Source organism: Curcuma longa, chromosome 3 (assembly GCF_044706935.1).
Source record: "Curcuma longa cultivar G26 ecotype Majalengka, Jawa Barat chromosome 3, ITB_CL_G26_1.1, whole genome shotgun sequence".
NCBI lineage: Eukaryota > Viridiplantae > Streptophyta > Magnoliopsida > Zingiberales > Zingiberaceae > Curcuma > Curcuma longa.
In genome coordinates this window covers 3,611,212-3,627,823 of record NC_133863.1, presented here as the reverse complement: position 1 = coordinate 3,627,823, position 16,612 = coordinate 3,611,212, and the positions used below count along the sequence as shown (strand labels likewise).

Sequence of the window (16,612 nt, the reverse complement as noted above, 5' to 3'; positions counted from 1 at the left end):
TTCAGGAACGACTTCGCTCGTTTAAAGAGACTTTTTGCATTGGGTCAAGTGATCATTGAGACGTTACGCAGTACGAACACATGGGAGATCGATCTCGTGATCTATATATTACAACACCACCAACACCAACACCACACAACACCAACACCAACACCACGTATAAGTTCCAATTATGTCTGTCCGTCGGAGCAAAAGAAAATCATCAATTCTTCATAGCACGAGAGAGAGAGGGAGGGGGGACGGGAGGACATCACGTGCTTTAGTATCACCCGGCGTAGGACCGCGCGTAATCGATTCTGCGCAAAAGGCAAATGTGGAAGGAAGAGCATCGCAGCAGGCGAGCAGTACTCAGGAGAGGACCAAGGAACTCACACGCATTCTCTTCCCCCTAGCTGTCAAGGAGCCAACCCAGAGCAAGCCTGGCCAAACACAATGATACACCGAGTTGCATGAAAATATGCACAAGTTATCTTTTAATCTAAAGCCATAAATTAAAGTGAAGCAACCATTAGCTCAACCAGATCACACTCTCTGTCTAGGCGTCCCTCTTTTCCAACTTCAACTTTATAATTCCATGTTGTCAAGCTACTGATTACTGACGTAGCCGCAGGCGTTTGAAAACCCACTAGAATTGACCGATCAAATCAGGAATGACGAACTGAGAGAAGGATTATTGCGCGGTTCGACCCTTTTTCTCAATACTTTCATCAACTAATTAAAACAAAATCAAACGAAGGGAGATAACATAGGATCGTACGTATTAATAATCATCTTCAACCGGAAAAATAATTCACACCAACCAACCAACAACTTCGTATTGAGGCCAATCTGGCGGTGCCAGACGCCACCACCATTGCAATACCGAGAACAACAGGCATTAGCAGCAGAAGCAGTAGCAGAGCCTCGACGATGGATGTTCTCCATTTGCACACTGAAGCAAGTACAATGTTGGAGTGCTTCAACTTCTGCTGTTACTTCCTCTTTGCCATCCTCTGCTAAGTTGACCTCCTCAGCACTCCTGATCTCCTCCCAACCTCCGTCATCATCCCAGCTTAGTCGTTTACTGCATGAAGCCAACTCTTTCACTCTGTCCCTTGCAGGAGTGATCGAATCGGCAGAAGTTGATAGACTACTGCTGCAATCCGAGCCGCAATTGTCTCCATCGAAGTCCCAATTTGCCCATTCGAGCACTCCTCTAGGCGAATTGTCCAGGAAGATGCCTTCTTCGGCCAAGAAGGGATGCTGTAGCAACTGCTCCGCCGTCCACCGCTCGCTCGGGCTTTTTCTCAAACACTTATCGAGGAAATCCTTCCCCAGCTTCGACAAATACGGCGGGAATTCCGGCAGCTCCTCTCCATAGCCGATGTGAAACATAGCTGCTTCTGGCTCTGCTCGCTCGAACTCCGGCCAAGGATGCAACCCGGTGATCATCTCGATCACCATGCACCCAAACGACCATACGTCGGACGCTGGCCTTGGCCTCTCTCCTCTCGCCACTTCCGGTGCCATCCACAGAGGCGTCCCCCGCGCCCCACCGTTCCCCTTTACGCTTCCATCGGAAGTCCGCACCGCCGCTCCGAAGTCCGCGAGCTTGGCGACTCCAGGGGCCTCTCCGATCAGGACGTTCCGGCCCTTGACGTCGCAGTGCACTACGCCGGCGACATCGTGGAGGTACCGCAGCGCGCGGCCCACGCACAGTGCGTATGCCCGCACCTCGCCCTCGTCGAGAGCAGCGCGACTGCCCTTCTTAGCCGCCAGAACATCAGCCAGAGAGCCTCCGACCATGAGTTCTAGATGAAGATTCCGTCGCGAGCCGTCGGCGTCGTCGCCGAGGTAGCGGACGACGTAGGGCGAGGCGAGGGACTTGAGGATGGCGATCTCGTTCTCCAGTTGCGCGTGATGGGGGGAATCGAGTTGGACGGACTTGACGGCGAATGGCTTGCCGGTGAAGTTGTCGACAGCGAGGATGACGTCGCCGAAGGCGCCGCTCCCGATTTGCCGCCATCTTGTCCAACTCGCCATGTAAGAGTGCGTGGGTGCTTGAGCAGAGGAGGCAAGATGGAGTCGAGCCACTCTGCTCAGGTATTTAAAGGTGGTGTTTTGGATATATACAAATAAATAAATAAATAATAAATACAATAACACGTGACAGGAAGAAGGCCATAAGACGAAACGGCTTATTGGACGCAAGGGGTTCATTCTGGTTGGCTAATAAAGTGATGCTTATCTTGATAACTTAAGCGATCGATATCATTACCAGCTAATTAAGCGGGACCCAACTTGTCATTAACAAATTACTTGGTCTATTTACCGAAATTATATTCAATCTATCAATTCTTCTGGGAGAGTGTTTATATATATATATATATATAAACTCGCACTTACTGATAATTATTGGAGTGGATTAGGATATTGGCGCAGTAGATGATAGAGAGGAGGTGGGGGATTCTTGGTGTTAGGGTGTGGTTTGTAGATGTGGCAGAAGATGCAGGAGACGTGCACGATGCCCTACTTTTCTTTTCCATTACCTAATTAAGGTAGCAGTTAGTTGGCGGTAAGTTTGGGCGAAGGGTGCACCGTGCACGTTTTATTTGCTTGCAATTCCCACGCTAAAAAAAATAATAAATCTCAGTTAGTTACATGGACTCAATCCCTGAGGGTGGTCTATCCGGTCCCACGAAAGTTTCCCACCGACCACCAGAGTAAATCGGGAAGCACATACGGCGAACCGTGGGTTCCTGAGTCACAATCCGGATGTCTTACCGTTGCACCATTGCCCCGGGGACGCAATTCGCACACTAAGAACACATGAATCGTTGTTCAATTCCAACCACCTCGATATATGATTATGGCATATATCAAACACTGTTTGATTCAATCATTGGTTAGTTAACTTGCCGGTATGGTCGCCGGCCGAGATCTCAAGATGTGCCTGATTTATAGAACTCATTATTTTATTATTTTTTTCAATGTACTATTTCATTCTTAATGATACATTTTCTTATTTCTTACATTTAAAACATGTGTATCAAGGATGCATAAAATGCACTGAACTAGACTACTAAACAAGTTGGCGAATTCAATTTTCCATCTGTTCAACTTCTAGTAATTAGGTCAAATTAGAGATCCATAGCATCTAACAAGATATAAGCCAGTTATACAGGTCAAGTAGATGAATCAAACCCTGCAAGAAAAATGTTTGTTTGTTTTTAAAGCATTGTATTATTATTTATCAGGAAGTTATGATCAAAAGTAAAACTAACTCAAGTGATAAATTGAAATTTTATTTAAAAAATAAATAGAAGTGAAAGTGACACTTATCCTAAGTACAAACTTAGCACGAGGTTGACATATTTAATTGCATGAATTCATAGTGGATAATTTGGATGATGGTCACGAGATTTTGTGCTAAAAAGAAGATTAAGTAATTGTTATGGGAAGAATTTGGTGTCTCCCGTCGATGAAGCATATCCATAGATAGTGTCCACTAAGTAGCACATATAATAGGTTATATTTTATAATATAGCTCTTAATTAGTAAACGAAATTAATTTAATTTAGAAAAATAAAACGAAAATAAGAAAGAAAAGGAATGGAAATGAATCCAAATTAATCAAATGGGGAACCAAAAAAACACTATTATTTTTTATGTAAAAATCTACCAAATATTTGACTCAAAGCACTCTCATTAGTCAATTTTCTCTCGATATTTGTATTGACTATCCATGTTGTTCTTATTTGTCACGTCAAAATTAAATTAATAAATTATCCAGTTCAAATATTGAATACTCCAGTACAGGATTAATGATTAATAAGATCTTGATTTATAGTTTTTGTTTCACAAAGAGCTCCAATTCGTGCTTTACTTTAATTATGATATACAAAGATTTCCCACTAAGATTATTTTGGATCAATTTGTTTTTTTTAAAATATAATTATCTAGCATTAATTGAGGTGAAATTTGTGTGGACTTGAATATGAGAAAATATACAATTATATGAAAAAAACTTTTTTTAAAAGGAGATGGACCTCTCCCTCAATCTCAACTTCTTCACTCCAATTGATAAAAAACATATATATGTGATCGAATCAGAAGGTATAAAGTAGCTCAATAAGAATGGTCTTTTTTAAAAAAAAAATCAAATCAATTGACTGAATAAAAAGAAGGGAATCGTTATTGCATGAGGAACCGATGTTAGTTGGCATTTTTTTAGTGCGTGGGAGGGAACAAATTAAAGTCATTCGAGGATTAATGGCGTTTGCAACTAAATAAACAATCCAAGATCTTGTTGCCAGATCTTCAACTATTGTTTAACATCTATTTCTTTTATATATGCTCGAGCATGCTGAGCGATGAGCATTCTGGGAGGGAACAAAGTCAATTGATTGGTTAAGTGCTGCACATGCAAGACACCAAACCGCACCCACCTGGACGCGATAATAGCGACGGAATTTAAATTCCATCGCTATATTAGCGACGGACATTTCTATTCCGTCTCTAATTTAGCGACGGAATACAATATTCCGTCGCTAAAGTATTTTTTAATGCAGAAATGAAAATATTAATTTCTATCTAGAGACGGAATATTTAAATCCGTCGTTATAATTAGCGACAGAATATTAATTTCCGTCTCTAATTAGAGACGAAAATGAATATTCCGTCTCTAATTATAGCGACGGAAATTAATTCCGTCGCTAATTCTGTCATTATTTCATAAATTTCTTGTAGTAGTGTAAGATCTGCGGACTAAGTGACTACTGCTCAGTCTAATCCGTATAGTAGTACCTTAAACGGTCTGACCAGTTGACATCCCGCTTACACAATCAAATTCCACTCCATTTTCTTGGCGATCATATCGATGTAGACCGCTACGCAGGGCCGAAACCAAGGTTTTCGGTTCCTTTCCGTCCGCCCAGAGAATGGATGCCTTTCCTTTCCCTCGCAAATACATGGGAAAACGGAACCGTATATATATAATAAGAAGTTACTTCGATAATTCTTTTGCAGAAACGCAAATTGAGAGGGGGAGATTGGCCTTGTTGTGCTCAAACGGATCAAGCAAGTATCAACAGAGGCATGCATGCACACAGCGCATTTATTCTGCGCGCCTTCGACCGTCTGACCGTACGCGTGCATGAACCAAGATTGGTCGGTAAGGCCTACGTCGAGCCACGAGTTTCGAGAGGCTTCTGCTAAAGGCCAAGGCTAAAGCCTAAAGCCTAAAGCCTAAAGCCTAAAGCCTAAAGCCTGTGAGAAATTTCGCGTAGAGTAGCTAGTAGAGTTGCGGTTGCCTTGCCGCAACCTGCGAAACCAAAATAGTGAGTGAATAAAATATTCAAAACAGGAACAAAGAAGAATCCGTAAAATACTCATACGAAAAAGAACCATCCAAAATTTACCGAGTCAGATGCAACTGCAGTGACTTAAGTTTTTGGTTATAAGAGTTTTGATAATTGTCGAGTAGCACAAGGTTAATGATAGATGGAACTTCGAGGAATTGGAATGTGGGAAATTTCTATCATTAACTTATATATTTTAATTTTTTTAGTGGAGTTGACAATTCAACTATTTAATTAATATATTTATTAAATTCATATTAAATACTTTATACACATAATAATGTATGAATTATTTCTATGATACGATTTTTTAATTAATCAGTTAAAACTGATTCAATAGGCCAAATTACTGGCTCGACATTCTTACTAGCTAATTTAATCACCAGTCTAGTTTTCGAAACATCGAGGTTGTGCCATATTATATATATTGCCTTATAAATGTGCAAAATAATTATGGTCTGATAGTGACGACGTATAGTGCCCTCAGTCCTGATAAGCAGCAACTCCATTTAAAAGCTGGAGGAATCAGTTGGCAACAGAACAGCCGAAGGTTGGTAGCTAGCGAGGTGAATGGATTTTAAATGAGCGTTGGTTAGAATTAAGTTAATCTATATATTATTATTTTTTAATTGGCTTCGTGTATTGATTAACCCTCAGATGGTTGATATATATGAGTATATGACTCTATAAAAAAATTTCATCCGAAGAAGACAATATTATATTCTTAGACGAAGAAGACAATCCATTAATGCTTCTTAATTTAGCGATCGGATCGAGCACTTTTCCATTGTCATTTGTTTTTTTTCCAAAATTAAATCAAATAGAAATTTTGATCTGTCATTTTTAGATTAAAATATACTTCTGAAAATATTTTATTTATGAAAAAATATATATATATATATTTAAAGTATATATGTACATGCATCGTTTTTAGACATTTTAAAAACTGGATGAAAATTGATTTTCCAATATATAAAACCCGAAGCAATCTCTAAAAAAATACAGATATTTATATATAGTAAAAGATATTTACACAATGCAACAATGTTTAGAAAAATAAATAACAGACCTAGCAATCTAACTTGCATAATTATTTCGCGTTAGATTTAATAATTCAATCAAATCTAAAATTTACCTTGAAATTATGAAGTAATTGCAAACGCATCTTAGGAGAATATACGTAGTGCATGCAGGTGCATATCAAAATTAATTCCAACTGAGTAAATTTCAAATTTTATTGTCCAAATCCATAAAAGGCACTGTTTGGATGAACAAATTAAAGTACATAAAAATATATATTAGCAGAAGAAAAAGTAATATATATTTCAACGTAAAAATGATGATAAGATAATAGAATTAATGAATGTACTGATTAGTGATCTTGCAACTTTCATTAAGTGATTAAGCTCCAAGCTCTTTTTTTTAATAGAAGTTTACCGACAAATTGAAGGCCATTACTATGGATTTATTTAGGAGTAGAGCACTCAAGTAAATAAGTTGGAGATAAAAAAAGAATGAAAATACATCAAAATTAACATTAATGGCTATATTTGAACGCATCAGTTGACTTATCAATTGGTGGATCATCGATTAAGCAATCAACTCAAGTCTAGTTCATATAAATAGGCATATATGGCTATAAGCTCACAAAGTAACAAAGCCATGCATAAAAACTTGGATCGTATGTTTGTTAATTTTGGGTTCAATATTCAATTCGCCATCAACTTTTGACCCTCTTTGTAAAATTTAGCAAACAACGAGGAAATGAAATAAATTGCCTCAACCAGCTACTTATTAGAGACGATTTCCACTTTCTTTTTCAATGTTATCTAAGTCTTGCTTTTATACAAAAGTAAATTAACCCTTAATATTACCATATATTAATATAGAAGCTAGCAAATTAATTAAGAAGGACCCGTGCTATTAATTATGAATTCATTGGCGTATGGCATCTCTAAATACCATCCGCTGACAAGATAACCCTAGCTGTTAAACTTAACAAATTCTAGACAATCTCGTGGATCACACAGTACTCCATGTTCATCCTCACGCTTTAATGCTCGCCGATCCGATCGACAAATCATCGAATACATTATACAAATATATAAATTAAACTATAAAAACGAAAAATCAACGCTATAAAAATTGTGCCAATCTTCTCTTCCATCATTTCCACCAGCTACGTAGTTAATGAGCGGCAACAAGTTGTTGAGGCGATGAATCACCGCCATTTCGTCACCTACTTTGTTATTATAAAAACAGAGCACTCGGAAGGTACCTCCATCAACCATTGATCGATCCTCCTTCTTCTTCTTCGACGTCCAATGGCTGCTTCATTGCATTGCCATCTCGTGCTCCTCTTGTTGGGCTTCTCGGCCTTTGCTCTTCCTGCCCTCGCCGGACGTGGAACTCCGGCGAGCTCCGACAAGAAGGAGCCTGACTGCTACGGCGTCCAGGAGGGCACCGTGCTCATTCCCGGCATCGGAAGGTACGAACTCGGAAGCCATGAGTTGCCGGCGGTCGGCGGCTTGGACAGCAGCGGTCCGGCCGCGAGGAGCGCCCAGTTTCTTCCCGGGATCGACGACACTTTTGTGCCCAATCCCGGGTTGGAAATTCCGAACCCGTTCCAGCCGGCGACCCCTTGATCGAGCACTGCTTTTTAGTGTGGTGGGATTGGAGATTTCCTTTTGTTTGCACTATGAAAATCTCTTGTAATTGTCGTCCTCGTGTGGAACCTTGCAAGTTAATTATCTCATCAGTTTTTTCCATTAAATATTAAAATAAAAATGTGATGGTAGTAGTGTCTCACCAAGGAATTTATCTTAAATTTCCATGTTAATTTGCTCCGTAAATGTTTGTGTTTGCTTTTATATAATGCATGTAGTATGACTAAAAATGACAAGGAAATCATTATTAAAATTGGTGCACTACTTTTCCTCGAGGAAAAAACTGAGATGAGAGATTTTCTTATAAACTTTTCATATTTACTATTCCATGTACGAAAAGAAATACCAAATCGAAATGCCTACCAATTTAATTATAAGTGACGAGGTAAAAGTGTCCGCATTCAATGAACAGAAACCATTGAATGTACAAGAAACATGAATCATGGAGATCGAGCGTGGGCTTTTTTATGTCAGTGAGATGATAGATGATAGGTTAAATGCATACGCCCACTTCCTTAATGCAAGAAATGCCAAAACAACTATGACAAGGATTGAATCTTGGCAAAACAGAAACAATGTCCTGTTTTATCATGGTCAATTGTAATTTTTTAATTTAATTTCTTATATATAGTCATGGGACCGATTATATAAGGCTGCTGGGATGACAAATTTTACTTTTTTACTGAAGTTTTGATAATGTTCTAATAATTATACACATTTTGTATCAAGGATGCCTATACTATTAATATTTGACACGAATTTTAGAATAATTTTATGTGAATTATAAAAATATCATTTATTAAACAATTAAACAAATATGAATAAATGAAGACATCTAGAAATATAAAAACACATACTCTAATTATTTTTTTTACCAATAATTACATTTACTAAAACTAAAGGAATATACTTGCTATAACTAATCGAAAATACTTGTTACAACGTAAACGAGTGCACATGATTGTTTCTGCCAGGCATAAATTATAACTAAATAAAGATATTTGGTTTTATTGAAGGAACACATCTCATCGAACTAAATAAAGAGATTTGTTAATCAAGTGCTAGCTCATGGTGTTCTTGATTTAATTTATTTTGTTGATAAAATAAAGACACATATGATAATTAAATAAATCATCTAAGATGAAAAACAAATTCATGTTGTTAAAATATCAATAAAGACCTTTTAAGATTGGTGTTGCTAATTAAGATATATATATGTAACATTGAAAGAGTCACTCTTCATGTGATCATGCATGAAGGATGCATTCGAGTAAGTTTTATTATGCACAGAGGACCATTGTAAAGTTTGATCAGTGATTTACAGAGCAAATGTACTTTGTATCACACATAATCAAATTGTTTTGGTGGTATCATATAGATATGTACTTATTATCCGAACAACTGATCGAGTCTATGTGGCACTTGGTTGTACTTGTACTAGCAAATTATTCTTTGTGAATAGAGTCATTTAGATGATTAACAATGATATTACAACATATAGTATCATGCGCTTGGAGACATATTCGATAGGGAGCAATCAATGTCATTAAGTATATATATATTGTTGGATTGCAAAGGTGCAAACATAGTTCCACATCTAAAAACACATGGAAAAGATAATAGATTTAAAAGGATGAAAGATATCTCCATTAGAATGAGACCTTTTGGGGAGAGCCCAAGAATAAATTCATGAGGGCTTAGACCCAAAGTGGACAATATCATACTATTGTAGAGATATTTTGATTACATTGGTTCTTACAATTGGTATCAGTCATCGGATTAACCACCGGAAGAGCTATGATCCAGATTTAACCATGTGAGTTGAACCTTAAAAACAAAGGAAGGTGGGTGCTCCTGTGTCTGAATCAAAGGAAGGAGGGGTAAAAAGTCCTAATTACTACTAGGTGGGAAGTCCTAGTAGGTCGGGTGGACCGAGGGGCAAAAAGTTCTAGTTGCGGCTAGGTGGGAAGTCCTAGTAGGTCGGGTGGATCGAGAGGCAAAAAATCCTAGTTGCGGCTAGGTGGGAAGTCCTAGTAGGTCGGGTGGATCGATGGCAAAAAGTCCTGGTGGATCGAGGATTCAGACATCAAACGGAGGCTTTCCGTTTGAGAGAGGTCTGTGGTCCTTTGTTTGAGGGGGATGCTTTTTGGGGAGAGCCCAAGAACAAAGCCATGAGGGCTTAGACCCAAAGTGGACAATATCATACTATTGTAAGATATTTTGATTCCATTGATTTATATATATATATCCATGGTTATATAAATTACACTAGAAATGATAGACATCTAATGAAACTTCTAAATATTGTGTGAATGAGTTAGCTACCCATGGTTAGTGCAAGATATAAAATTGAAATCTTGAATAAATATTCATTAGTGCAATTCATTTAATTATTTTATGAAGGCTCAAGAGAGATTATGTAACTTGGATATGCCACTCAAATACAAGGGAAAGTTATCATTTTAGATGCAAGTGAGAGAACGCTTGTCAGATAGAGCTGAAGCAAGAAAAGTAGACTATAAGAATTTTTAAGAATGTTTAATTCTAAAGAGAGATTAATACTTTAGATGAACAATACTAATGTTTTGTGAAGGCCCTGTTCTGAGCCATCAGATTGAAACAGAAGCCAATCTACATCATTGATTCATCGATCCATATCAATTTTCATGAAATATCTGATCGGACTAATCTGCGAGGATCTGAGGTAGAATTTATCATAATTTGCTTGAACGGATGTTAGATCCAATCGAAAAAAAAAGGTTACAAACTCATTTTGTTCTGCAAAAAGATAGATCCGTCACCTTAATGGCCCTACGACCCTCTGTAAGGAGGTAAATTGAAAAATTGTAGTTGGTCACGACGCATGAGTGTATTGCCTGACTTCGTCAGAATTTATCAGGATTCGAACCTTTGCCCTCTTCTGCAAATCTGTTGTATCGTAACTAACTCAACTATGTCTCGAGGGCAGTTATAAACTCATTCTGATCAAGATAGATTATATCCCATATCCTCTGCAAGGGCATGCCGCTAATTAACTGTTGTTCCGGTAGCTCCGGGAGGATGTCGCAAATTGATACGGATCGTCGAGGCTAGTGTTCGACACTATCTCCGTAAACGATATTGCTCCGCTACGGTGCTAACGGATAGCAGCAACTCGTTCCCAAGATACAACGACGTTGTCTCGAAATAGCAGCACTACAAATTTCGAGATCGGCGAACCTTCTCGTAGGCTTCTCGGACTCTTTATACAGAGGATGCTCAAATGCTATGCTATGGATTGCAAAGATTGAATGAGATGAGTTTCCAATAGAAAATGGATGTATATATACTTGGTGAAGAGGTAAGTATCCTTTGGTGAGGGCTGATCTGGATCGTTCATTTTGAAAGGGTATAACCCTTTAAAGATATTTTAATCTCAGCCATCAGATTTGAAGAGTTATAACTCTTCAAATGACTTTTGATCTGATCCATTGATCTGAAGAGTTTTATCTCTTCATATTTATAATATGATCTCATCCGTTGGATCTGAAGAGTTTTATCTCTTCATATTTATAATATGATCTCATCCGTTGGATCTGAAGAGATTTAACTCTTCAGCCTAACTTGATCTCAGCCGTCAGATTTACTCTATTAATCCGACACTTCAGATCAACCCCCCTCATCAATGGTCAGATTATGACCTAGAGCCATCAATGCTCCAGATCGCATCCACTGCGATCTATTACCATCTTCGATCCGACGGTCGCCATCTGTCTGCCCAGTCAGCGCTCTCTGTACAATCACATGCCATGCAGGCACTGCCACCTGGAGCATAAACAAAAACTCCTCAGCTCCACACGACGCAAAGTGCAAAGTGCAAAGTGCGCTTACAAAGCGCCCATTGCGCACGTGACGGGCTCACAGGTGCGAGCACCTGCTCGCCCATGGGTAGAGAGCACCTGTGTTTTTTGTGTTAACTCCACTAACACAGCAACACATATAAGGAAACTTTAGCTTGCGCCGGTTAGTGATGTGGGACTAAAACCCCATCTTTTTCTTAACGTTATTTTGGACACAACTTTAGCCAATTAATTTCTCATTCACCCGTAATCGGTTTTGAGCAAATTAATAATCTAGATTTATCTACGCGAAACATAGATTTCGATTTTGAAATCATATCAGACTTCCAACGATCGATGGCACCTTAATTTTGCCTTGCAAAATCATATCCAACATTAACAACACTCTTTATAATAGACATCCTTTCTATTTCGGTTCCGACTCTGCTCCACTAGTTTGAGATTTTGTGTAAATTGCTCAAAAAAATGTCGGTTAGATCAGAAGGAGCTAAACGACGTTTGACATAGAACTGCAGTTTTGGCGAATATATGTAAACTGACAATCTCATACAGCAAATGTTACAGATGACTCGTGTTACCGTTACCACCGCGAGACTTGCAGCAAACGTGGCATTCCCTGAGCTCTAACGCCGTCCCGTGCTTCCAACTAAGCTCGCAGGTGTCCCCATCCACACCGCCCTCGGCAATCTATTTACGCCACTCTCCCTCTCCTCCCCTTCTCCCATGAAGATGCGATTGAGGCTCGCAAGGCTAAAGATTTCATCCAGCAGCAGGCAGCGATCGAGAGTAGAAGCGACCCGCACAATGTCGACGGAGCAAGAGCGGCGTGAGCTGGACGAGCGGGCCAGGCGGGGTGAGACTGTTGTCCCCGGCGGCACCGGCGGAAACAGCCTCGAGGCCCAGGAGCACCTCGCCGAAGGTTTCATTTAGTCGATTAATTAGCACATTAAATTCTATATATCATCAAATTGATACGTATATGCGAGTGTGTAATTGATGTAAAAATGAATAGGGCGGAGCTGTGGCGGGCAGACAAGGAAAGAGCAGATGGGGACGGAGGGGTACCAGGAGTTGGGACACAAAGGAGGGGAGACGAGGAGGGAGCAGATCGGGCACGAAGGCTACCAGCTGGAGATGACCCGTAAAGGTGGCCTATCCACCAAGGAGGAGTTTGGAGGCGAGCGGGCCACCAACGAAGGCATCCCCATCGACGAGTCCAAGTACAAAACTATGCAGTAGCCGTATAGACGATAGCAAGTAGTCTTAGACTTGCTATTGTTTAGGTTCTGCAGCATGTAGCTAAGTCATGTAATGCTTAAGCCTTGTGGTATTTTGTGCTCTGCGTACCTAATCTTATGTGGAGTTTAATCAAGTTGTTACTAAGATTCTGGTCCCTGTTAAGTGTTGGAAATTTGAATGGAAATAAATGATGGTGCAATTAGGAGACTCCTTTGTGAATGGGAATATAGTCCCACATTGGAAGTTTCAAGGCTTAATGGTTGGTTTATATTGTGTCACAAACATTGATGTTGTGAACAAATGCATAGAGAGATGCTCTCTCTCAGATATAGGTGCGTAGGGGGTGCAAATCTAGGGCCCGGATTGCACTTGTGTGCGAATGCGACCTGCGCACGTCGAATGTCGGACCGGTCAGGATAAAATTTGTCCAAATAAATGAACCAACATTTTGCCACCTGAAAATATTTTTATGCAATTTAATATTGCATAAACGTTGATGCAATTGGATGCATAAACATAAATTCATGGATGCATAAACGTATGCAATTAATGGCATGAATGTAACATATAGATTAGAAAATCTATATAAGACTCTTAGTCTTGAGCATAAGAGCATTGAGAAGCAAATCCACTTCTCTCTTTCCCCCTCTTTCTTCCTCTCTAGTGATAGCGTTCGGGTACTATCTCAGTTCGCCGCGATCTACCTGTGCTTGGTGGACAGCGCGGTTCTGTCGTTGTATCCTGGGAAACAGACGTCCGTCGTAACCTCTAAGCACCGCCGGAGGGGACGAATCTGTTTTAAGGAAACTGCGTTGAACGCAGGCCTCGACTCGACTCTCGGCACTTAGCCTCTTGTCTCGACTCTCGGCAACTTGGTCGACTCGGCTCTCGGCGTCTCGACCGACTCAACACTCGGTGACTTGGCCGTCTCGGCTCTCAGCACTTGGCATCTCGCCCGATTCGGCATTCGACGACTCAACCATTCGGTTGATTTAGCATCGGTGATCGGGGCACACCAAACCTTGTTGGCAGCTTGAAATTATCAGTTCAAGCCATCTCTACAGATAAGTTGAATTGTATTGTAATTCAATAAAATATTAATCTCTCCGGCAAAAGATTGTCCAACAATCTTAAAACAGATTCGGTTCTATTGAGATGGCCACAGACAACGTTGAGGTGCAACAGACTCAACCTGTGACGGCCCCCTCCGCCCCGATTGGTAATGTTCCAATCGCTCATGGGGAAAGACCAGAGAAGTTCACTGGGTTGAACTTCAAGCGTTGGCAGCAGAAGATGCACTTCTATCTGACCACGCTAAATCTGGCTCGATTCTTGACTGAGGAACCTCCCAAGCATGTTGAGGATGCAACTGTAGTGGAAGCTTGGAATCATTCTGAGTTTCTATGCAGAAACTACATCCTCAATGGCCTTGCCGACTCGCTATACGCTGTGTATAGCATGAAGAGAACGGCTAAGGAGCTGTGGGAGTCCCTAGACAAGAAGTACAAGACAGAGGATGCAGGGGCTAAGAAATTCATTGTGGGCCGATTCCTGGACTACAAGATGGTTGACTCTAAGACTGTAATCAGCCAAGTCCAGGAGCTTCAGGTGATCCTGCATGAGATCCACTCGGAAGACATGGTGCTAAGTGAGACCTTCCAGGTGGCAGCGATCATAGAGAAACTCCCTCCCAGCTGGAAGGACTTCAAGAATTACCTGAAGCATAAGCGAAAGGAGATGAATGTGGAGGACCTTATTGTCCGTCTCCGAATCGAGGAAGATAATAAAAGTTCCGAGAGAAAGATGTTCTCTCAGGCTACTGAAAAAGCCAACGTGGTCGAGCACGGTCAAAGCTCGAAACGGAAAAATTCTAAGTCTTCCAAAATTGGACCCAGAGGAGGCGTATCCAAGAAGAAGTTCTCTAGGAAATGCTTCAACTGTGACCGAGTCGGTCACAAATCTTCGGAATGCAGAAAGCCGAAGAAGAAGCAGGAGGCCAACCTGAACGAGGGACTAGAGGTGGACGACCTCTGTGCTGTGATCACCGAGCTGAACTTGGTATGTTCAAACCCTCGACAATGGTGGATGGATACTGGTGCTACCAGACATGTCTGCTGCAACAAGGAGCTGCTCCATAACTTTGAAGAAGTCAAAGGGGAGAAGCTGTACATGGGGAACTCAGCAACCTCGGACGTAATGGGCCAAGGAAAGGTGGTGCTGAAAATGACCTCAGGCAAGGAGCTCACTCTAAACAATGTGTTGTATGTTCCGGAGGTTCGGAAGAATCTGGTCTCCGGATCACTTTTAAGCAAGCATGGTTTTCGCATTGTATGTGAGTCGGATAGAGTTGTTCTATCCAAGAATGGAGTGTTTGTAGGAAAGGGCTATATAACTGATGGACTGTTTAAGCTCAGTGTAATGGCTATTCGGTCAAAAATTAATAAGAATGAAAGCTCTTCCACCTATATGCTTGAGTCTTCATGTTTATGGCATGGTAGACTAGGACATGTTAACTACGATGTACTACGCAGATTAATTAACATGCAAAGCATACCTACATTCCACCTTGACCCGAAACACAAATGTGAGATTTGTATTGAAGCAAAAATGATAAGGTCATCCTTTCAACATGTTGAAAGAAGCAGTGAACCACTCGGCCTAATCCACACCGATGTATGCGACCTTAAAGGTACGCCAACACGTGGTGGCAATAAATACTTCATCACTTTTGTAGACGATAACACAAAGTATTGCTATGTGTATCTTCTCAAAAGTAAAGATGAAGCTATAGAGAAATTTGTTCTCTATAAGAATGAGGTTGAAAACCAACTTAATAAGAAGATTAAGGTGGTTCGAAGTGATCGAGGTGGTGAATATGTATCACCATTCGCTGAGTTGTGTGCTGAACATGGAATCAGACACGAAACAACAGCTCCTTATACTCCTCAGCAAAACGGTGTTGCTGAGAGAAAGAATCGTACTCTGAAAGAGATGATGAATGCTCTTCTATTAAGCTCTGGATTACCAGAGTACATGTGGGGGGAAGCTGTGTTAACAGCTAACTACCTTTTAAATAAGGTTCCCCGAAAGAAAATTGAGAAGAGCCCTTATGAGTTATGGAAAGGAAGACAACCATCCTATAAATATTTACGAGTGTGGGGGTGTCTTGCCAAAGTAATGGTGCCTGATCCGAAGAGGATCAAGATAGGACCAAAAACTGTGGATTGCATATTTATAGGATATGCACATAACAGTTGTGCCTATCGATTCCTTGTGTATGAATCTCAAGTACCGGAGATACACAAGAACTCGATTATTGAATCAAGAAATGCTTCATTCTTCGAGCATGTGTTTCCTTATAAGACCCGAGAGGAAGAAAGTTCCTCAAAACGGATATATGAATCACAAGAGGAAGAAGAAGTAGATGAACCAATTGAGGTTGAGCCTAGACGAAGTAAACGAGCTCGGGTAGAAAAATCCTTCGGAACGGATTTTATCACTTTCATGTTGGAAAGTGATCCCCAAACTT

General features: G+C 40.4%; 3 protein-coding genes across 3 annotated transcripts; 2 read left to right on the top strand and 1 right to left on the bottom strand.

Annotated features, from left to right (window-relative positions):
• Positions 1-726: 726 nt before the first annotated feature.
• LOC141825705 (mitogen-activated protein kinase kinase kinase 18-like) lies at positions 727-2,022 on the bottom strand. Its single transcript, XM_074713089.1, has one exon. It carries the CDS (start codon positions 2,020-2,022, stop codon positions 727-729), a length of 1,296 nt encoding a protein of 431 aa, XP_074569190.1.
• A 5,618-nt stretch (positions 2,023-7,640) lies between these two features.
• Positions 7,641-8,180, top strand: LOC141822787 (putative cell wall protein). Its single transcript, XM_074710115.1, has one exon. It carries the CDS (start codon positions 7,664-7,666, stop codon positions 7,982-7,984), a length of 321 nt encoding a protein of 106 aa, XP_074566216.1. The 5' UTR covers positions 7,641-7,663; the 3' UTR covers positions 7,985-8,180.
• Positions 8,181-12,567: 4,387 nt separating this feature from the next.
• Positions 12,568-13,083, top strand: LOC141825755 (em protein H5-like). Its single transcript, XM_074713142.1, has 2 exons — positions 12,568-12,763; positions 12,857-13,083. Exons 1-2 carry the CDS (start codon positions 12,568-12,570, stop codon positions 13,081-13,083), a joined length of 423 nt encoding a protein of 140 aa, XP_074569243.1.
• Positions 13,084-16,612: the final 3,529 nt, after the last annotated feature.